Genomic DNA, 24439 nt, shown 5'->3' on the forward strand with positions numbered 1-24439 from the left:
GCCAAGAAGAAGCTGGTACGCGACCATCATAGAAATGTTGACCGACGCACCATGGCACCTACCGGATCAAAGAGACCTGCTATCCCAAGGGCCTTTGCTACACCCGGATTCCAGGTCTCTACATTTGACGGCCTAGCCGTTGAGACCGAGGTGTTAAGAAGAAAAGGTTACTCGGAGAAGGCGATTCAAACAATGATACGGGCCAGGAAACCGGCCTTGTCGGCTATTTATTACAGAGTCTGGAAGCGTTTCTTCACCTGGTGTGAGGAGCGGCGAGTGCAGCCGATGCAATTTTCGGTGGCCAGAATACTGGCATTCCTACAATCGGGTCTCAAAATAGGATTAAGGGTAGGCTCGCTAAGGGGGCAGGTGTCAGCACTGACGGTGCTGTTTCAGAGGCCAATCGCAAGCAGAATGGCTGTGCGTACATTCCTGCAGGGAGTCGCCCATACGACACCCCCATTGAAACCACCGGTTCAAGCGTGGGATCTTAATCTCGTATTGGAGGCTATGACAGACCAACCGTTTGAGCCGCTGAAAGAGATTCCTATGCGGCTACTGACCTGGAAGGTAATATTCCTGGTCGCTATTACCTCTATTCGTAGGGTCTCGGAACTGGCGGCCGTGTCTATACAGACCCCCTATATGACTTTCCATCAAGATAAAGTGGTACTGAGACCATCACCAGAATTTCTACCGAAAGTAGTCTCGGATTTCCACATCAATGAAGATATTGTCTTGCCTTCCTTCTGTCCAACGCCAGTACACACGAGGGAAAAAACACTGCACCGCCTGGACTTGGTGAAGGCGCTGAAGATTTATGTAAAAAGAACCAGAAAATTCCGTAAAACTGACACCCTCTTTGTGATTCCGGAGGGGGCCCGGAAGGGCTCGGCAGCCTCAAAAGTCACCATATCTAAATGGATAAGGTCCTTGATAACAGAGGCGTATCGCACCTCAGGACGCACGCCACCATTTCGGGTTACGGCCCACTCCACATGGGCGGTAGGGGCCTCCTGGGCGGTCCGTCACAGAGCCTCGGCCCTTCAGGTATGTAAGGCAGCCACCTGGACTTCCTTACATACGTTTTCAAAGTTTTATAAGGTCCACATATCTGCATTATCGGACGCCGCTCTCGGCCGGAAGATTTTGCAGGCGACGGTCCATTGACCGCACGGTCAAACTTGTAAATGCCCACCCAATATATACACTACCGTTCAAAAGTTTGGGGTCACATTGAAATGTCCTTATTTTTGAAGGAAAAGCACTGTACTTTTCAATGAAGATAACTTTAAACTAGTCCTAACTTTAAACAAATGCACTCTATACATTGCTAATGTGGTAAATGACTATTCTAGCTGCAAATGCCTGGTTTTTTGTGCAAAATCTACAAAGGTGAATAGAGGCCCATTTCCAGCAACTATCACTCCAGTGTTCTAATGGTACAATGTGTTTGCTCATTGGCTCAGAAGGCTAATTGATGATTAGAAAACCCTTGTGCAATCATGTTCACACATCTGAAAACAGTCTAGCTCGTTACAGAAGCTACAAAACTGACCTTCCTGTGAGAAGATTGAGTTTCTGGAGCATCACATTTGTGGGGTCAATTAAACGCTCAAAATGGCCAGAAAAAGAGAACTTTCATCTGAAACTCGACAGTCTATTCTTGTTCTTAGAAATGAAGGCTATTCCATGCGAGAAATTGCTAAGAAATTGAAGATTTCCTACAACGGTGTGTACTACTCCCTTCAGAGGACAGCACAAACAGGCTCTAACCAGAGTAGAAAAAGAAGTGGGAGGCCGCGTTGCACAACTAAGCAAGAAGATAAGCACATTAGAGTCTCTAGTTTGAGAAACAGACGCCTCACAGGTACCCAACTGGCATCTTCATTAAATAGTACCCGCAAAACACCAGTGTCAACATCTACAGTGAAGAGGCGGCTGCAGGATTTTGGGCTTCAGGGCAGAGTGGCAAAGAAAAAGCCATATCTGAGACTGGCCAATAAAAGAAAAAGATTAAGATGGGCAAAAGAACACAGACATTGGACAGAGGAAGACTGGAAAAAAGTGTTGTGGACGGATGAATCCAAGTTTGAGGTGTTTGGATCACAAAGAAGAACGTTTGTGAGACGCAGAACAAATGAAAAGATGCTGGAAAAATGCCTGACGCCATCTGTTAAGCATGGTGGAGGTAATGTGATGGTCTGGGGTTGCTTTGGTGCTGGTAAGGTGGGAGATTTGTACAGGGTAAAAGGGATTCTGAATAAGGAAGGCTATCACTCCATTTTGCAACGCCATGCCATACCCAGTGGACAGCGCTTGATTGGAACCAATTTCATCCTACAACAGGACAGTGACCCTAAACACACCTCCAAATTGTGCAAGAACTATTTACAGCAGAAGCAGGCAGCTGGTATTCTATCGGTAATGGAGTGGCCAGCGCAGTCACCAGATCTGAACCCCATTGAGCTGTTGTGGGAGCAGCTTGACCGTATGGTACGCCAGAAGTGCCCATCCAACCAATCCAACTTGTGGGAGATGCTTCCTGAAGCGTGGGGTGCAATTTCTCAAGCTTACCTCAACAAATTAACAGCTAGAATGTCAAAGGTGTGCAATGCTGTAATTGCTGCAAAAGGAGGATTCTTTGACGAAAGCAAAGTTTGATGTAAAAACAATGTTATTTCAAATACAAATCATTATTTCTAACCTTGTCAATGTCTTGACTCTATTTTCTATTCATTTCACAACGCATGGTGGTGAATAAGTGTGACTTTTCATGGAAAACACAAAATTGTTTGGGTGACCCCAAACTTTTGAACGGTAGTGTATATATATTTTCGGGACTGCTTGTGGACGTCCCATGGTCTAGGCTGTGGCCCCCAATGATACGGACGAGAAACAGATATTTTTGGTATAACTTATCGTAAAATCTCTTTCTCGTCACGTTCATTGGGGGCCACAGCACCCACCCCTTGTTTATTTAAGCAGTTGCTGGAACTTTCTGTTCTCTGGTCATTGTTTGGCAGAAAATTATGCCAAAGCATGGTATTTTGGCATGTATAAAACGTAATATGTATAATCATACTCCCACTGGCTTGCTACTGCTTGCAGACAGACTAATTAGCTGAGTGCCTGCAGGGGGGATATAGTCAGGGGGGAGGAGCTAACACTTTTTTGCTTAGTGTCGCCTCCTAGGGCAGTGGCTATATCCCATGGTCTAGGCTGTGGCCCCCAATGATCGTGACCAGAAAGAGATTTTACGGTAAGTTATACCAAAAATATCTGTTTTGCAGGGGTAATGTATTGTTCTTGCAACATCAACCATTCAGGGTGCTCGATTTTATTGCAGACTTTGAAGCAGATCTACTAGTTCATAGGGTGCAATCGCTCCACAGTTCTGGAAAAGTTAATAAAGCCATACTTACTATTAGAACACACAAGTTCATTCCCAATCACTAAAGTGGACAACAGTATGTATTAACTATTTTGTTGACTGTGACTTTCATGCAGGTGGGGCTCAGAAGGATTACCTCCAGATGAACTCTCAATACAAAATGGTATACTGACCACTAGGGCAAGTCGCTTTCCACTTTGCATAGATCCTCAACAGCAAGCTCTGAACTGGATCAAAAGAAAGGAGGAACGGAATAACCTTAAGGTGTGCCTAGCCTCTTTTCCTTACATGATAAGCAGAATATGAAGTCAGTTCCATATTATAGTACATCTAATATTAAAACCTTAATGCAAGTCTTTTTAGAGTTAATAGATTCAATTATACACAGTATCATATAAATCCCTACATCTTTCTATATATGTTCTCCATCTTCTCTGTGATACATATCCATAGCCGCACTACCTAGTACACTGTTCTCTCAGTAATGTCCATGACATATGGAGCATATTAACATGATCACCTTGAATTAGAGCAGATATGTTGCATATTTTTGGGAAGATTTATCATTATTATCCTAGGATGCAGGAATTTAGGAGTCAACGGAAATGGTGCAGATTGCATCACATGTTGTAAGGAAGAGAAGTGTGTCTATCGTTTCTAGAAGATTATGCCAAATATATGATGCCGCCTGCACCAATTTAATAATGATTTGAAGAAACTTGCTGCAATTGCTAGACCTGCCGCCTTTTCTTTAACCCATGTGATACAAACTGCTCCATTTTCACTGACTCATGGATTCATACACCCCAGGACATTTGCACTAAAATATAGCTATGGCATGTGTTTTTCAGAATTAATGCATCCTTTAAGCCAAGCTCCTTTCTCTCAAAACATTTAAAAATAGAAAAAGTATTAAAAACACTTCAAGAGTGCCAGCTTGCCATCCGGATCCTGACTCCAAAAGAGTCCAAGTGCTAGTAAACAGTAGAAGTTTTTGCAAGCAGCACACAGGAATCTCTCTAATTAGAAAATCGCATCCTAAGATGCATCTTTATTATGTCCATTAAATAAGCAATGTTTCGGACCACCACAGGCCTTTCTTAAGCTCAGAAATAAAACTTTGTTAGTGTGTACATCACTAAAGGGGTTTTCCTATAACTTAAAATTGCTTTACAACCACTCTTTACTTCCTGTTTACTGCTGACTAGGACACGTGACTACTACAGCCAATCACTGACTATAGAAGGTCACTATTGTGGCCAGTGATTGGCTACAGCAGTCACATGTCCCAGTCAGCAGTAAACAGGAAGGACAGAGTGGCTGTAAAGCAATTTTAAGTAATAGGAAAACCCCTTTAACTTTTTTAACTGCTTATGTTTACATGTTGACTTATTACGGATTACTTTGGTAAACTATGGCTATTTTCCCAAAGAGGCACTTGGTTTATATTGTAAATCTCACTTCTTTTTGCTGAAATCCACTGTAGATAATATTTTGGGTTATTCTGGTAATTTGTAACTAATGCTGTTATTTGTGCTATCTTTCTTGAAGAGAACCTGTCACCAACTATAAACTTCACAAACTAAATTATGGTGATTGTAGATTAGGCAATGTTTAGTCTGGGGAGCCACTTTTCATAGTCTCCCAATTCCCTGTTCCTGCAGCGTTCCCCAGCACAGTCAGCACACACACAGCAGCTTGACTTTTTTCAGGAGGCTGTGCATGCACATTCCTATTCATCTCTATGGGAGTGCATGCACACACTAATTTCACTTGGGGACACCGCAGGAATGGGCGACCAGGTGCGCAAAAAAAGAGGCTCCTTGGACTCCATATTACCTAACTTAGTTTATGGTGCTTATAGTTGGTGTCAGGTTCCCTTTAATGAATTAGATTAGACTTCTGACTAAGTACAATTCACAGTGCATGCAACAAAAAAATTATTGATATTGTTCCTTTCCAGATTTCCTCTTTTAATGACCCTGACTTCTTGAAGCAATTAGAAATGGCCATTAAGTATGGATTTCCCTTCCTTTTTCAAGATGTCGATGAATATATTGACCCTGTCATTGACAATGTTTTAGAGAAAAATATCAAAGGTGCCCAAGGTCGCCAGTTTATTATCCTGGGAGATAAAGAGGTTGATTATGATCCTAACTTCAAACTGTATCTGAATACAAAACTGGCAAATCCCAAGTACTCTCCATCAGTGTTTGGTAAAGCCATGGTCATAAATTATACAGGTAAGTACGTTCCATAATGAAATAAAATACAAAATGCTCTCTCATTCTTCAATACTCATTGCTATTTTGGAAACTGAAGAGCAATTCTTCCAGTAATTGCCACTTAATGTGCATGATTTACACCAGCAGTGTGCATGATTTCATCTCCCTAAAATATTTTATTGTTGTCCATGTATCTCTTTGCAATGTTTTCCTCAGTTACTCTCAAGGGCCTTGAAGATCAGTTGCTCAGTGTTATTGTTGGCTTTGAACGAAGAGAATTGGAAGAGCAAAGAGAACATCTGATACAAGAGACAAGTGAGAATAAAAAATTGTTGAAAGATTTGGAGGACTCCTTACTTAGAGAACTTGCCACTTCCACTGGTAACATGTTGGACAATGTGGAACTAGTTCAAACACTAGAAGAGACAAAATCCAAAGCTACTGAGGTAACTATTCAAGTAAACTGTGTGAGTAAAGACTTTTGATGAAGCCAATATAGAATCAATATAGTAATCAGACGAGAACTATAATGCACAGCAATACAAAGTAACAATATTTACAACATTGTGGACTACTTTCCATATTGAAATTATTCCTATTATTGCCAATATTATGTGCATGTATGCCCATTTAACAACCAGCTTGGTGGTTTTAAAATGTGGCGGCCTTAGTTCTGGTAGCACCCTGTGCAGAATTTTTTTGGGAGCCCTTCCATCATAAGAAAAATATTATATATTGCACTGAGGGAGAGCCTATCTGTATTTTGCTTGTGCAGAAAGCAGCATACCTACACCAGAACAGCTCAGCGAATAAGTACTGTACCAGAACCAAGCTCATAACATGCAGTAGCAGAACTAAGTGATTATGTTGCTGGTGCAGTAATTGACAATGGCACTCCCGGAACATTAATAGAGGAGATGGGGTCTGGAGGAGGATAATTTGGGTAATCCCAAAAACCGCAACAGCACTGAGGATGAATAATATCTGGCCAGGTGGCCTTAAGGATGTGGTGGTGGGGGAGTGGATCATCCGCACCCTATATCTGCTTGGTGCCCTCCCTACGAGCTGTTGCCCTGTATGACGATACAGGTCGCACGTAGCTAAGACCGTCCATGAGGGCAATTAATGTGATTAAATTGTATGTTCTAAATAATATATACAATTTATTAAATATATGTTATATGGTTTTTAATAAAACTGTTTACATGTCCTAATAAATGGTCTGAAGATCGTCCTCTATATAGCATAGAACAAAAAAAGTAAACATCTTTGGTGTATTGTTAAAAGTTGTCTTCTTGCTGTATATTATTTAATCTTATCACTAGCGATTGAAGTACAGATTCATAAGTACAATGAATTTTATATCCTTAGGTGTCTGAAAAATTGAAACTAGCAGAGAGGACGGCCCTGGACATCGATAAATTAAGAGATGGTTATAGACCAGCTGCTAAGCGTGGAGCCATACTGTTCTTTGTCCTTTCTGAGATGGCCTTAGTCAACTCAATGTATCAATACTCTTTGTCATCATTCTTGGCCGTCTTTGATTTATCTCTTCGGAAGTCTCTTCCTGATGGTATTTTGGCCAAAAGGTTGAAAAACATAATGGACACATTGACATTCAATGTTTATAACTACGGATGTACAGGTTAGCTTTTCTACAGATATTTCTAACAAGAAATAATCTGATTATTTTTACTCAACATAAATGTTATCTTCTTAATGCTGACACAATTACAGAAACACGTAACATGACTCAGAGTTATGAGGCAATGAAATACCAGGCTTACTGAGCCTTAGGTACCACTTAAGATATTTACAGCTTAGAAACCAAATGCACATGCTTATTTTAAAGTAAAAAGAAAAACATTTGGTACCGTGTCAGCTAGTAGAACAAATTGTGAGTAATAGAAACAAAATAATCTTGAAAATATACCTTTTAATGACTAACATAAAGAAATGATGTTAGGAGCGCAACTTTTGAGGTGTGCATGTCCATCCCTCCCTGTTTTATATGAATGTGGATCAGTTGCTAGCACTCTTGCCTTTCACTGCTGGGGTCCTACGTTCAAATCCCATCAAGGATAACATCTGCCTGGTCTTTGAAAAACTCCATCCAGGTGTTCTTGCTTAGATTTGAACCTACACCTTTAGCACTGCAAAGCAGCAGTACTAACAACTGAGCCAACATACGTGTCCATTCCACTCTAGATGAGAAAAGGAATAACAAGAATAAACACCAGGAGAACTTAAAACCCCTTCCAGATGATGTAAGTGATCAGATTTGAACGTACAACTCCAGTACTGCAGAGCTAACAACTGAGACAGCACACTTGGCTGTTCTGCTCTGGATGAGAAAAACAGCAATGAGAATAGAACATAAAAACTCATCCAGCTGTTGCTCTTCATTGGTATTGAACCTACAAATCCAGCACTTCAAAGCGGCAGCTCTAACAACTGAGCCATCAGATTTGGCTATTTTACTCCGGACAAGAGCAACAAAAACATACACCTACCTACCACTCTCTTCCTTCTATTTTTATTCGTAAAACGGTTTGCAGTCCATTTTTGCTGGCAATTGGGTAAAGATGATCCGAATGTGCAAATCCAGGCGACAAGCAGCACTAGGTATAACAAAATCTATCTGAAGAAGCAGATATGCAAACAAAAGAGCAGAGACATGGTTCTTTATGTTGGAGAAGCAGGACAAGGACTTAAAACAAAGTTAAGGTTGCATTGCCACACAATTAAAAAAAGAAAGACCCATTTACCTGTGACTGAACATTTTTGTAGCTAAGGACACAATGTAGAACATATGAGGGTTGTTGTATTAAAAGGTAACTTCAAATCTGAAAGCGAAAGGAGGGTGTGGGAATGCAAATTTAAAATAATGTCAGATACTCTGAACAAAGGATTAAATCTTATGAAGGTTCTATGGTGGGTTATAACATCGGAGTCATCTGGTCCAGGGATAGTGAGGGCACAAGGTCTCTGAACCTACATCAACTTAAGTCAAGAATAAGGGGCCGACAGTCTGTGAAGCGACTGCACGAGCGCTAATGTCACCGCTAAGGTCGTTAGCGCTCATGCAGTGCTTTCAAACTGAAAGACTTGCCAGCCTCTTGCGGGTTTCTCATCTGCTTCTCGCTCGCCGAACAGCGCTTCCTATGGGAAGCGCTGTGCAGGAAGCTTTCAGACGGCACGACAAGCCAGCGAGTGCTAACAAGGTTATTTAAGCTGACAGAAAAGTCAGCTTAAACGACCGCTAATAACAAGTATATTTTGTTATACCAGCCAGATGAAAAGGCCTAAGTAGCCTAAAAGCTTGCACTCTTAATATTGTTTCTTTTTGTTAGTCAATTAAGGACTAATGCCCACAGACGGATTATCACTGCAGAAATCGTGGCCAGATAACTGCCGCAAATTCCGCAGCAGTAACCCTCTATAGACATGCCATGTAAAGCGATTCTCCCCTGCCCACAAGTGGAAATCAGCTGCGACTTTCCGTTTGCGGTGGAGAATCGCAGCATGTTCTAATTTGTGCGGAAAAACGCATGGACGGCTTCCATTGCAGTCAATGGAAGCCATCCGTCCCGCGATACATCCGCTGCTACACTGCGCATGCGTCTTGGGTCGCCGGCAGAGACTCTTGTCGCGGATCCGGAGAGGTGAGTATAGGGTCTCTGGGGGGCGACGGGTCTGATTCCGCTGCGATATTCTGCAGTTGGAATCCGACCCGGCCGTGGGCATCAGGCCCTAAAGACATCATATCAAGATTATTTTGTTTCTATTTTAAAGCACACTTGCTCGTGTTTAGAGACATTGTGCCCTTCACTGCTGGGGAAGTACTATATTTAATATATTTGCTCCTTTAAAACATAATGCAGCTGGAACTACTTGGGACCTACATTGTATGGAACTGTTGAAAACTGATTACACATAAGTGCGTTGGTTCCTGTATTCTATATAGAGACACTTGTCTGTTGTCCTGACTACTCTACTAGATACCCTTCAGCAAGGCTGTCTGCATTAAATGCAGGAGGCAGGGGGACAGAGAGCATAGGCTGAGTATAGATTTCAGCTTTTCTACAGCTTGGGATGTGGATCTTGGGATATCCCGATTCTTAATATTTTGATACATTCAATAATGAGGCGCTGCAGAACAAATTATGTACTGTATTTTTTCTTACTGCAGATCATATCAAAGTAATATAATCCTTTTTTTCAGGCTTATTTGAAAGCCATAAGTTACTCTTTTCTTTCAATACGACCATCAAGATTGAACAAGCAGATGGCAGGGTGCCACAGGAAGAACTGGACTTTTTCTTAAAAGGTAATAATACAAAATAAATGATCACTTCAAGGGCTTGTTCACATGGGCGTAGGTGCATTTCGGTCACGTAAATATGCAGCTTATTTACACGGCTGAAAATCGCTTATGCCTGCGTATTTCATCAGAACCTGCTGGTTTTTGTGGGTGCAAATACACTGCGTATTCGCACACGCAAAAAAAACCCCGCGGAAGCCATTTATTTACTTCACAAATACGTAGGCTTCCAGCGTATCCACTTCGTATTTGCACTGGACCATTCTCTTCAGTGGCCTATTGTGGTGTGTAGTACACACCAAAATAAGACTTGCCGTGTATTTTTTCACGCGATCGAATATATGAGTGAAAAAAATACGCTCATGTGAACAAACCCATTGAAAGCAAAAAGTTCTATTAACTGCATGTTACCTGTGAAAAAATTGCGCTTGTAATATGCTACAAAAATACGCTCATGTTCATGAGCCCTAAGGAGCACCGTATTTCGGCTGTCTAACATATCATGTACATTGATTCTTGTGATGAAATTCAAAGTTTTGATTTGCACTTGATTCCGATCTGTTCTTTCCTTTTAGGAAATATCGCCCTAGAGAAAAGCAGAAGGAAGAAGCCATGCTCTTGGCTCCCTGACCAAGGATGGGAGGACATCATGCGCTTGTCTGAACAATTTCCAGCATTGTTTGGGTCACTCCCTGATAATGTAGAGAAACACGAGTCAGAGTGGAAATCAGTAAGTGTCATCAACATTATACCGCATGACCTGTAGAATGCGTAACCGTATTACTTATATTCCATATTGTGGTGAAATGTATGTGTAGCAGCGCTAAGAGCTATGGAGGATTATGGGTAATACATAATCTATGGAGAGTAATATATGGAGGATTATGGGTAATATATAACCTATGGAGGATTATGGGTAGTACATAATATATGCAGCAGTATGGGTAATACATGATCTATGGAGGAGTAATACGTTCTTTGCCTTTTAACATAAATATTAACAAGCCGATCCATCTTAAAAGGCTTGTTTCAGGAAATACATTGTAGTTGATATTCCATCATTGTAACTTTTTTAGATATTTATAGAAATTTTCAAATAAAATGTCATTCTGCTTGTTGTTGGATTAATAAAAGCTTACATGCAAATGACTTTTTTTTTTCTATTCAGTGGTATGACCTGGATACTCCTGAGCAATATCCCTTCCCTCTAAACTACAGTAACAAACTTTCTACCTTTCAAAAACTGCTTCTCCTCCGATGCTTCAGAGTAGACCGTGTCTATAGAGCTGTGACAGACTATGTGACTCTCACCATGGGAGAGAAGTGAGTATGGGAACTGGCTAACAGCAATTTAATACAAATATTCACTTAGCTCTCTTTTTCAATCTTTGTCAAAAAAATTAAGCACCTAGAAGTTGTCATTTAGCTGCAAGACTCTTCATGTAGTTACATCTCACGCAGATATGCAAATTATTAGAGTTGTGGTGTGATTGGATGAACAGTCTTACCACCTGAGGCCCTAAAAGTGGTCCAACCCTTGGCCTATAAAAAGACTCTCAGCAGCTACTTGTGTGTAGTGGACTCCTTTTTCTACTTGTATAAAGCTCGTTGACCACTAGACGCCTCTACCACCTTTGACATTCACTTACCATCGCCTCTAATTGCAGTGGTGTCGTGAATGACTAAACTGGACTGCTACGGAGTTTGTTCGTGCCTGGAGACCTAGGGGTGAGCGCCTCAATTCTGCTTTTGCTGTGGAGCGGTACACTGTCCCCACTGCTGGTGTGATGGTTTGAGGGGCCATTGCATATAACAGTCGTTCACCCCTAGTGGTGGTGCGAGGGACAATAACAGTCCAGAAGTATGTTCAGGACATCCTGTAGCCATGTGTGTTGTCTCTCATGGCGGCTTCCAAGAGGCATTTTCCAGCAGGAATATGCTCGGCCGCATACAGCAAGGGTGTCAGAGGAAAGTCTCCACAACATTGTCACACTTCCGTGTCTGCCCGGTCCCAGATTTATCACCAATAGAACATGTATGGGACCATCTGGAACTACTATATTGAACCTGTAGACCTCCATGCACGATCATATCACATCATGCATCCAAGCTAGAGGTTGTACAACAGGGTCCTAGAGCCTCTCTTCAAGGGGTCAGTTTTCCACAATAAATGATCTTTTTGCTCTGATATTGTAATCATTTACTTATATCAACATTATAATCACACAGTCGTTTCCAACAACTTCTTCTAGGAGAAGGATTTTTTTTGGCAATGAGTGTACTACCGTGTTTCCCCGATAGTAAGACACCCCCGATTGTAAGACGTATCGGGGGTTTCAGGGGGTCGGCCAATGTAAGCCATACCCCGAAAGTAAGACATATGTCTTACTTTCGGGGAAACACGATTGCCGCCTCCCTCTCATCTAGCTGCGCGCCGCCTCCTGTCCACGTCCGCACGTCCCCCTCTCCATACGTCGCCGCGTCTGCCACCTCCCTCTGATCTTAACCCCTTCCCGCTCCAGGACGTACCGTTACGTCCTGGGAGCCTGGTACTTCCTGCAACAGGACGTACCGGTACGTCCTGGAGATAGCGCGGGATCACATAAGATCCCGTGCTATCCCGCAGCGGGAGCCGGCTGTCACTCACAGCCGGCGTCCCGCTGTAACAGCGGGGGGGCATCAGAGATGCGCCGCCCCGCTGTTAACCCCTTCCCTGCCGCGATCTAAGTAGATCGCGGCAGGGAAAGAGTTCACAGAGGAATCGCGATCCTTCTGTGTCTCCGGCCGGCTTTCGCGATGTCATCGCGAGAGCCCGGCCTGTCGCCATGGCAACAGGACGCCAGGCACTGGCGTCCTGTATTGCCTGTGCCTATAATCGCTGTATAGGCGATAAGGCATGGGAGAGCAGTAGCTCTGCCATGCCTTATCACAGTGATCATAGGCATACTGCTGCAAGTCCCTCAGAGGGACTCAAATAGTGTAAAAAAAAAAAAAGAAAAATGTAAAAAAAAGAAAAATGTAAAAAAAAAAAATGTAAAAAAAACCCTTTTTTATTCTTTTTCTAATATTAGCATAAAAAAAGGGGAAAAAAATGAAAATCCCACATATTTGGTATTGACGCGTCCGTAATGACGTGTACAAAAAGTTGAACACACTTTTCATTTTGTACGACAAAAAGCGTAAAAAAAAAAGCTAAAAAACAGAGGCAAAATGCTAATTTTTAGCATTTTGACTCCCAAAAAGTGCAATAAAAGTGATCAAAAAAGCCGTACATTCACCAAAATGGTACCAATAAAAACTACAGCTCGCCTCGCAAAAAATAAGCCCTCATAGAGCTCCGTACATAAAAAAAAAAAAGTTACAGGACTTTGAATGCAGCTATAGAGAAAAAAAAAAGATTTCCAAAAAAATCGTCAATTTTTTTCCAATATAAGACATACCCCGAAAGTAAGACATAGTGGGGCTTTTGGGGATAAAAAGAAAGTAAGACACTGTCTTACTTTCGGGGAAACACGGTACCTTATTCAAAGGTTTCCATCTTCCCTATTGTTAAGAAACGACATCTCCCAGCATGTGCAGGCTATCATGGGATGCTGGGTTTAATAATAATAACTAGCAACAATACTGTCATCATTAAATGTTTGCTATGATCTTGATATAAAAGCCTGAAATTGGTACTGACTGGAGTATAGCATATTTGTGTTTGCTGGAATACTGATCTGGAGCCAGTTTGACCAGACGGCCAGGATGAAGCACCACTGGGAGCAGCTGTGGAACAAACAAGAACGCAGCGCATTTATTTATAAATTATAGATTGCCTGTTATAACTATGTCACTGCTGGAAAGCATAGTAGATGAGAAACCTGCAAGCACATTTGCTTCACTACCTGTCCTCTCAGTGCTCCAAGGAAGATACATCTCTGATTGTCTTTTCATATCGGTTGTTTAGCAATTCTGAATGTTTATTTCCTACAATGAGCTGATGCATCTGTATGTACTGTGCGATAAACACTATAAGGGTGCGTTCACACCGCTGAAGTGCTGCGGATTTTATCTCAGACTTTGGTGCAGATCTACAGTAGATTTCACCCCTACAATTTGAATTCAATTGGAAGCGTGAAATCTGCACCAGATCCACACCACAACCTGAGATAAAATCCACAGCAAATCAGTGACATGTGAACATACCCTAAAGATGCATGCTTATCGGTCACCAGTCACAATGATGGATCTCGTTGGACTTTTTAGTTTGTGTCTGGGATAACTGGCTGAGTTAAGATATGCAGGAGCCTTATGGAAACTACAGATTGCATGTGATATGAGTTATCTCAAATGACAAACTACAAACATGCTCTTTTCAGGCTCCTGTGATACTGTACATATAAGTAATGGTTTCTACTCCTAGGTGCGCAGCAGGGCTGTTTAAATACATCAGTGGGCCAGTGCATGGGTATCATGTGTGGGCCCCACCCCTACTTCAACGTCCGAGGAGACAGTGGGGTAGAGAATTAACCTTGTCACGGGGCTTTACTGTATCCACCCATAAGGGTGACCCAGAACCTGACCTCGTTACTAACTGGGGGAGATCACGTTTAGTAACTAGGGTTACCTTTAGAGATAAGCGAGCACGCTCGGTTAAGGCAGTTACTCGAGCGAGCATCGCTCTTCTCAAGTACCTGCATACTCGTCCGAGCAAATGCAGGGGCGGGAAGGGGGGGGAGGGGAGAGAGAGATCTCTCTCACTCTCCCCGCCTCCCCACATTTGCACAGACGAGTATGCAGTTACTCGAGAAGAGCGATGCTTGCGCGAGTAACTGCCTTAACCGAGCATGCTCGCTCATCTCTAGTTACCTTAAGTCCTGTTTTGTCACTGTGACGCTAACATTCCTTTTTCTATAGGATCTCTCTCTTGCAGACAACATTGATTAGACACTCACTTCAATCTCTTGGCTTGCAGTTTCTCTGACTAGGTACATGCGGTTCTGGCGCTCACACTCCTACGTGTATCCAAATGTTTTGGATTTCACACCCCATGAGAAGCAGCTTCTGTATGGAAGGTTCCTGGCATGGCTGGGCTCTAGAACGAGCAGAAGATCATCTCTCCTTTTCCTTCATTTTTCCACTCCACTCATTGACTTCCAGCTCACTCCAACTCTCACTGACTAACTACAGACGCCTCGCACTCACTACATCACATGGACACAGAGCAATAGACAGCTAGACAGAGTGATACATTTCCAGACAATACCAGACATTAAACCCCTTCTTGCCTCCAAGTGCCAATACACATAAAGAATACATTTACACGTAATAGTGGGGCCCCTACAGGTTCCCCCTACTTAAGAAAAGCCGACGTTGGCATCTCCTCAAAATGGAGTATATACCCGGGATCAGAATTCCTCAGTGTCCTATCCTATTATCACTTTATGGACTATCTCAGTCTTGGATAGTGTAAGGCAGAACCGTTACACACATTTCCCCCTTTTGTTGCTACTTGCAGATAACCCATCCCGGTGTACTCTGAATTCCTGGGATCTTAGTTCTGGTGTGCAACTGTAATACATGACAACTCCTAAGGGGGCTTGAACTAGCGATTATTTGATCGTTCACTCAATATCCTGCAATACCTCAGTATTGTAATGAACTGTACTTCTGTAGGCAATCTATTAAGACATGTAACAAGCATGCCTTATTAATCAGAAATACATAGCAGTCCTGGGGGCCTTCATGGCACCCAAATGACACTCCACTATCAAATCGTGGGGAGGCCGTTCAGGACTTTGATATGCTGCTATCATAATTAAAAGTGGCATTTAAATGGTTAACACCTGCGATCAGAGTTATATCCGAACATGGCTGCCAGGTATCAGCTGTCAAAGACAGCTGACACTTGTCACATATGGAGTGGTCCCAGCTCCCGAGCTCTCTTCATACAGTCCCTGTGCTCACCCCCTGTACATGTATGGCCGATATCGCCAAGGTGGTTAAACAATAATAGAAAGTCATACATACCGTGCACCTTACCCAAGTCTCCACGCACTGGTGGATCAGGTGTTAAAATGCTCGTGTAGACACATGACCAGTGTGGCCAATCACTAAGATCAGTGATTGGTCACGACCATTACATGCTTAGATGAGCACATGACCACTCATCTCAGAAGTGAATGAGGACTAGAGTGTCGGGGGCACGAAAATAGGTGAGTATACCTTGCTTTAACAGCCATACAGGGAGTTGATGGCTTACTTCTCCTCAATACTTTTCAACTGTATCTGCATCCTGAGAATGCGGATACAGTTGATAGTGTTGCCACTGCCAGGAGGTCCGGTACTGATTCTCTGTTTGCCCTATGGTTAAAGTGGCTCTAGAACACCCAGTACTGTTGATGAACCAAAACGTAAAGTGCGTGGTTTCCTTTTTGCAGTAGTGTTTTACGCCGGGTTGTGGAGTTGGTAAGCTAAACTTCCAATTCCGATTGTTCTGCTTTTTCAGAGTATAACTCTGACTACAACTCCGGTTCCTTTATAAATGGCTTCCATATAATAAAATGATAGCATGAGGCTTATTATATTACATATTAATTTAAAGTATTTAATATTTTGATACCAGACTTCTAGTTGACACACTTGTACCTCCACCCAAAACTGACTTCTACTCCCAACCCTGGTTTTATGTTTCTTTTAATATACATACAGAAGATAAATTGTGGTATATGATAAAATAAATCTATTAATTTCTGGAAAAGCATTAATATATTGTGTTACATCCCCCAGATATGTTCAGCCGCCTGTCATAAGCTTTGAAGCTATATTTGAACAGAGTGTTCCAACTTCACCTATTGTCTTTATCCTGAGTCCTGGGTCTGATCCCGCTAGTGACCTCATGAAATTGGCAGAAAGGTCAGGATTTGGAGGGAATCGCATTAAGTTCCTTGCCATGGGTCAGGGGCAGGAGAAGGTAAGTAACTTGTCTGGTCGACTGCAGGCTTTGTGCAATGTTCTCATTTGCTATGACACACAGATTCTACCTGACATCAGGATTATTTTGATGATACTTCCATTGTGCATGAATAACAGCTGTGAAAGGCCATTCACACAAGATGATTATCGCGCAAAATTCATTCAAATGAACGAAAATGCGCGATAATCATTATGTCTAAATGCAAAACATTGTTTACAATTCGCTTACTTTTCATTTGGCGCTCACTTTCAACCAGCATAAAAATCATTGCTGGATCGCTGACCTCTCGCTGCGTGTAAACGCTCCCCACTCAGCGCTTGACATAGACTATGAAGCACTGAGTGAGAAGTCAGCGAGACGTGAGCAATACTCCAGCGAAGATCTGCCTGTCTAAACACTCTGCACAAGCGCTAACAACTAGTGGTGACGTCACCCGCTCGTGTAGTCGTTCAGAAGTCAGCCGTCCCGCGTAACTGTAGTATTAAACTCTACAGTTTAACTTCTTGAGATAAAAGTGCGGAAATTGTGATTCAGGAGTGAATTGAATGGAGGATTGAAATCGATGATTCATATATTTTAATTGCAGTTATTATCTACATCTGTTACTTTTATCATGGTAGGTTGCACTTCAGCTCTTGGAAACAGCAGTGTCTCGTGGCCAATGGCTTATGTTACAAAACTGTCACTTGCTAGTCAAGTGGCTAAAAGATTTGGAAAAAGCACTGGAAATGATAAGAAAACCACACCCAGACTTCCGCCTGTGGCTCACCACAGATCCCACCAAAAACTTTCCCATTGGAATACTTCAAAAATCCCTAAAGGTTTGTCCTCTGGAAATGGAAAGTTAAAAAAGAAACAGATTGATTAGTAAAATGAATAGTTTTCTTTAGATTGTGTTTAGAAGTAACTTTTATGTAAAATAGAATTGTATTTTCTAAAATGTATCAAACATCTACATAATCAACTGCATGAACATATAACTAGAAGTCAAAGGAGGGAAAACAAGTTCTGATGTATTTAGATGGTTATTCCTTAAATTAAACTTAAAAAAGACCAAGCTCATAAAGCCATAGATAAATACGTTCTCCGTGTCCTTACAGGTTGTTACAGAACCTCCTAATGGACTGAAGTTGAATATGAGGGCTACGTACTTCAAGATCTCCCATGAAGCCCTTGATGCCTGCCAGCATCCTGCATTTAAGTCCCTAGTCTATGTGCTGGCGTTCTTCCATGCTGTGGTGCAGGAGAGGAGAAAATTTGGAAAAATTGGTTGGAATATCGCTTATGATTTCAATGAATCTGATTTCCAGGTAGATCTTATTAATAATAATATGTTGGTATTGTCCAGCTTGCAGGGTTCAGAAGCTGTGAGAGAAGTATGAATAGTGACCGATAACAAATATGACTTCATGAACTATATTCAAAGGAAACTAAACCCTATTAATGAATTATTTCTATGTTTTACAGCTAATGTTACCAACTTATGGCTATCTAATCGGCATCGCTCCCTGAATCTGTCCAATATGGTATAGTGTTACCAGCTTAAACAGTACACAGGGGTCGGAATGAAAGCAGTTAGTTCTGACCCCTAACACTTGCAATTGCAGGCACAGCTGTAATTTACTTTAATTACAAGCACCAGCCACTACACGGGAGTCGGCGTAACAGTTTCTGCTCCAACCCCTGTGTGTTGCAGCGCTAACAGTAGGCATACGATCAGTTGATCGCCTAGGTCTTGAGAAGCGGCAATATTGCTTGCCTCTGACCATGCCAGGATTTCTTCCCGAGTCAAATTTGACAGAATGCAGTAGAAAAAAATCCCAGTCTCAATTTAAAATTGGAGGCATACACAGGCATACCGTGTTTCCCCGATAGTAAGACACCCCCGATTGTAAGACGTATTGGGGGTTTCAGGGGGGTTGGCCAATGTAAGCCGTACCCCGAAAGTAAGACATACCGTATATACAGTGGAGAAAAAAAAAATCATTACTCACCTCCCCCGGCGTTCTGTCGCGCTCCGGCAGGATGTCGCTCGCTCCTCGTCCCCGACGCAGCATTGCTTTCTGAATGCGGGGCTTGAAATCCCCGCCTCCAGAAAGCTAATACACACGCCGTCAGCTAGTTACAGCCATTCAATGACATCATTGAATGGCTGTGATTGGCTAAAACACACGTGGCTTCAGCCAATCACACTATTCAATGACATCATTGAATGGCTGTGATTGGCTAAAACACACGTGGCTTCAGCCAATCACACTATTCAATTACATCATTGAATGGGTGTGATTGCTAACACACGTGCGCCTTCAGCCAATCACAGCCATTCAATGCTGTCATTGAATGGCTGTAACTGGCTGACGGCGTGTGTATTAGCTTTCTGGAGGCGGGGATTTCAAGCCCCGCATTCAGAAAGCAATGCTGCGCCGGGGACGAGGAGCGAGCGACATCCTGCCGGAGCGCGACAGAACGCCGGGGGAGGTGAGTAATGATTTTTTTTTTTTTACACTTTTTTTTTTGTATTACCGGCGTTTTTCCAATATAAGACATACCCCGAAAGTAAGACATAGTGGGGCTTTTGGGGATAAAAAGAAAGTAAGACACTGTCTTACTTTCGGGGAAACACGGTAGTACCACATCATAACTTCTGTGGGTGCTGCACTACGGCTGTGTAGCGCCCAAAGGTTGCATGGAGCCATTATATTGTTGTGTGCAGGTGGCCTTAGGATGAAAATCACAATGCAGAGAAAATACATTAGCTGATATAGGGCTTCTACCCACTAACGATATTTTTTCTTTTGACGTAAGAGCGATGATTATGAAACCAATGATTTTCAATGGTTTCATACTCGTGCATTTTTTTTCTTAAGTCTCACAGTGCACAGAAAAAAATCTGCGATATCGCTCAGTGTCACCAATTGGGCGGGCGGCAGCAGCGTGAGCCACATTGAAAACATAGGGAGTGCATCTCGGACTTCTGCCACTGCAGTGACAGCTATGGCAGAGGATTCCTTCATCCCCGCGGGGATGATGAATGACTGAGGGCTGCCTGTGATTGGCTGAGCGCTGCGACCAATCACAGGCAGCGCTCAGCTGTCAATCAATACCTGAGCGCTGCCTGTGATTGGCTGAGCGCTCAGCCAATGACACCAGTGCTTTCTGCAGGTGGGGATTTTTCAAGACAACTGCCTGGCAGAAGAAAAAAGTCAGACGACTCTTCTAGGTGAGTGTATATATATATATATATATATATATTTTTTTACAGTTAGCCATGATTTTCAGGGAAGGGCTTATATTTCAAGCCCTTCCCCGAAAATCATTGCTGCAAACCCACTGCTCTCAATGGGGCTGCAGCAGTGCCAGCTCCGTTGGAAGAAATGGGATAGCATCACAGAATTCTACCACAGCTGTGGCAGAGAATTCCTTCATCCCAATGGGTCCCCGTGGGGATGAAGGAATCCTCTGCCATAGCTGTGACAGCTGTGGCAAAAGTCTGCGATGTATCCCTATTTTTTCAATTGGGGGTGGCACTGTTGACGCCGGCCCCATTGAAAACAATGAGCGATATTGCAGCGTTTTCTCTGCACTGTGAGGCACTGGATCTCGCATCGCTAGAGAATAAACACTATGGGCTTCTACCCACTATTGTTTTTGTTTTCATGCATATACAAAGGTGAGCCAAAATTATCCTCACTCTGGATGTAGAATTTATTTTAATCAACTTTCAGAAAAGACAAATACCGTATATTCCGGCGTATAAGGCGACGGGGCGTATAAGACGACCCCCCAACTGTCACCTTATACGCCGGGAATACAGCAGAGCAAAAAAAAAAAAAATCATTGCTGATCTCCCCCGGAGTTCTGCGGCGCTGCTGCAGGATGTCGCTCCCTCCTGGTCCCCGGCAGAGCATTGCTTTCTGAATGCAGGGCTTGAAATCCCCGCCTCCAGAAAGCTAATACTGTGATTAGCTAACACACGCCGTCAGCCAATCACAGCTATTCAATGACATCATTGAAAGCTGTGATTGGCTAAAACACACGTGGCTTCAGCCAATCACAGCCATTCAATGATGTCATTGAATGGCTGTGATTGGCTGACGGCGTGTGTTAGCTAATCACAGTATTAGCTTTCTGGAGGTGGGGATTTCAAGCCCCGCATTCAGAAAGCAATGCTCTGCCGGGGACCAGGAGGGAGCGACAGCCTGCAGCAGCGCCGCAGAATGCCGGGGGAGGTGAGTACTGATCTTTTTTTTTTGACACTTTCTTTTTTTTGTATTACTGGCGTATAAGACAACCCCCGACTTCAGAGCAGATTTTTGGGGGTTCAAAAGTCGTCTTATACGCCGGTATATACGGTACATTGTTTTTCAATTTAATCTTCCTGCTTTTTAATACATTTTGTCCATCTGTCAACAAGCTTTCGTATTTCCTCATTAAAAAATCTTTTAGGCTGAGCTGCGAGCCACAAATGCACCGCCGTCTTCATCTATTCATCAGACGTGAATCTTTGTCCTCTTAAAGGGGTTGTCCCGCGGCAGCAAGTGGGTCTATACACTTCTGTTTGGCCATATTAATGCACTTTGTAATGTACATTGTGCATTAATTATGAGCCATACAGACGTTATAAGAAGTTTTTCACTTACCTGCTCCGTTGCTAGCGTCCTCGTTTCCATGAAGCCGACTAATTTTCGGCGTCTAATGGCCAAATTAGCTGCGCTTGCGCAGTCCGGGTCTTCTTCTTTTCTCAATGGGGCCGCTCGTGCAGGATGCCGGCTCCGTGTAGCTCCGCCCCGTCACGTGCCGATTCCAGCCAATCAGGAGGCTGGAATCGGCAATGGACCGCACAGAAGAGCTGCGGTCCACCGAGGGAGAAGATCCCGGCGGCCATCTTCAACCGGTAAGTAAGAAGTCACCGGAGCGCGGGGATTCAGGTAAGCGCTGTGTGGTTTTTTTTTTTTAAGTCCCTGCATTGGGGTTGTCTCGCGCCGAACGGGGGGGGGGGGGGGGGGGGAGGAGTTGAAAAAAGAAAAAAACCCGTTTCGGCGCGGGACAACCCCTTTAAGGCTTTTTGTAGGGGAACCAAACCGTTGGAAGTCCAATGGGGAAGTTTAGGACTATAGGGAGAATTCTTTAACACCTCAAAACTATCAAAAAAATCAGTTCGCATGTAGGCTCAAGATTGATGATGAGTCTTGGACGTGGACGGGTGTCCAGCTCCTACTTCATAGCTGACACTTGTGACCCTCCTTGAATTCTCTATCCATTCATACACACTTCTTCACTATAAAACACTTTCTTCATACTATGCACAGAGTCTTTGATAAATATGGCCACCAGACACCCTCGGACCACAAAAAGTGAATCGCTGCCTGCTGCTCTTCTTTCAAGCAAATCACAAGTAGGGCAGCCATTTTTACTTGCACTGCAGTCACAAATTAGCAGCGACCTCTAATGGAAAGTGTTGATAAAACACTGCGAGCGACAGAAGAACAGAAGTTTTAATATAACTGGAGTGCGGATCATTTTTGACTCGCCCTCGTATTTACACTGGGAACCGCTCAAGTAAAACGGAGGTGGAATGGGTATTTATGTACAAAAATAAATAGCCAGTGCAGAAAGTAACAGTAAAATAGTAGTAGGCAGGACTTGTACACAAGGTTCTGCTCCATTTACCTGCACCTCAAATTATATCCTCTTAAAGTTACATTTTTAGAATTGAGTTTTCTGCGTGAACCATTTCTGGTGTATATACCGCACTGTCACATCTAGTGGGGAGTCTGATGTATAGGATTTTTCTGGTTTCTACACTTGTTTATGGACAGACTTGCTCAGTTTGGCGCGGGTGACGTTTTGATTGTTTGTCTTGTGACTGATTATAACAGGAATCATTATTTTGTTCTGTTCAGGTGTGCATGGAAATATTAAACACGTATCTGACCAAAGCGTACACACAGCATGATACCAGAATCCCCTGGGGCAGCCTGAAGTATCTTATTGGAGAGGTTTGTCTGTCTTTGCATTGCAACTATTTTCTAATTCTCATTGTTTTCTATTAACTGCCTTTGACATAAATCTCTGAAGGCTTATTCATGCAGCTTCATGGAAGTCCAATGGCATTAGATGTGACAGATGTATTCCTAGCATGCTAGTCAGTAGCTTCCAGCCAACTCCCTAATTGGGTTGTCCATCTTTGTGGAAAAAGCTTCACACTGCATCTATTCTGAGGCTTTATTAGGGACATGTATGGAAATAACTATAGATAATATCATCAGGAGGAATTGAGGGCAAAAATAGTTATGCAAGGGGTAATGTATAGATCTTAACATTTCATAACAGTTCAACATGATAAATACAAAATCTGGTTGTTTAAGGCAAATGTGGGAGCATTCCCTGCAGTCAGTCAGAAATCTCTTCTCAGATGGGTTCAAATGCTACAGATCTACCACATTGCACATTTAGGGTACAATGGAAACAGTACTGAGAGGGTACAAGAATCCACATGTGTGAATCCAAATTACAATGGGAAAATAAATGATTTGAGCAAGTTCGAATGAGGCATGGTCATCGGTGATAGACTACACAGGGACAGGGTGTAAAAAAGTCTCCAACTTTGTGGGACTTTCTTGTGCAATACTGTCGCGAGTATACCGAGCTGAAGATACCTGAGAAAGGGGATCCTGTGAATGTAAACATCTTGTTAACAAAAGGGGACAGGGGGTGTCAAGTATTGTTCTAATGAACAGGCAGTGCAGTGCAGTCAAGCAGATAGTTCCAGCATGAGCATTATATTTGGCTTTATGTCCAAATGCACAACTCTCCATTCTTTAGAACAGATGGGTTATAATAGCCGAAGACCAATACTAGTGCCATTGCTGTTGAGGAAAAACAGAAGGCAAGTCAGTAGGGGTCGAAAGAGCAAAAGTATTGGCTCTCTGAGCAGCAGAAAAATATCACCTGGTCAGATGAAAATTTGCAGCAACTATTCTGTGTACATCGGCCAATATTACTGCAGAACAATTGGAACACGTAGTGGAATCTATGCCATGATGAATTTCTGCAGCTCTAAAGGCCAAGGGAGGTCCAATACTAGATACATAAAAACTGTAGATAGTGCTCACTTTGATAGGTTAACTTCTAAACAGTTGTTAGCATTGTTACAGATAATGGCATTCTGAGTGAAGATATGCAAGCCAACAGTTAAGGAAAACATATGTCAATCTGATACCAAGGATCATGACTTTATATTTTTAGCATTAAATATTCTTAACTATGAGACTTTTGATCGAAATTAGCAGTTCCATCCCAGTCAGACCACCTACCTGTATCAGTGACTGTACTGTAAGTTGTTAATATTATTTAGTCATTAACATCTGTCTACTTCTGCAGGTCATGTATGGGGGAAGGGCCATTGACAGCTTTGACCGTCGGATTCTCACCACTTACATGGATGAATATTTGGGAGACTTTATATTTGACACTTTCCAATTGTTCCATTTCTATAAAAATGATGATGTTGATTACAAAATTCCAAGTGGAGACAA

At 42.6% G+C, this 24439-nt stretch overlaps 1 protein-coding gene across 1 annotated transcript in view; it reads left to right on the top strand.

The window, feature by feature from the left end:
- The window catches only part of DNAH10 (dynein axonemal heavy chain 10), a 147721-nt gene that overhangs the window by 109536 nt on the left and 13746 nt on the right, over positions 1-24439 (top strand). Inside the window, exons 62-73 of the mRNA XM_066603357.1 lie at positions 3511-3658; positions 5358-5637; positions 5836-6065; positions 6991-7264; positions 9845-9949; positions 10519-10673; positions 11112-11266; positions 16715-16898; positions 17522-17722; positions 18002-18211; positions 22805-22900; positions 24285-24439. The exon at positions 24285-24439 is cut by the window's right edge and continues 17 nt beyond it. Coding sequence (XP_066459454.1) covers positions 3511-3658; positions 5358-5637; positions 5836-6065; positions 6991-7264; positions 9845-9949; positions 10519-10673; positions 11112-11266; positions 16715-16898; positions 17522-17722; positions 18002-18211; positions 22805-22900; positions 24285-24439 — 2193 coding nt within the window. The remainder of the gene's footprint in view (positions 1-3510; positions 3659-5357; positions 5638-5835; positions 6066-6990; positions 7265-9844; positions 9950-10518; positions 10674-11111; positions 11267-16714; positions 16899-17521; positions 17723-18001; positions 18212-22804; positions 22901-24284) is intronic.

This window comes from Eleutherodactylus coqui, chromosome 5, assembly GCF_035609145.1.
Source record: "Eleutherodactylus coqui strain aEleCoq1 chromosome 5, aEleCoq1.hap1, whole genome shotgun sequence".
NCBI lineage: Eukaryota > Metazoa > Chordata > Amphibia > Anura > Eleutherodactylidae > Eleutherodactylus > Eleutherodactylus coqui.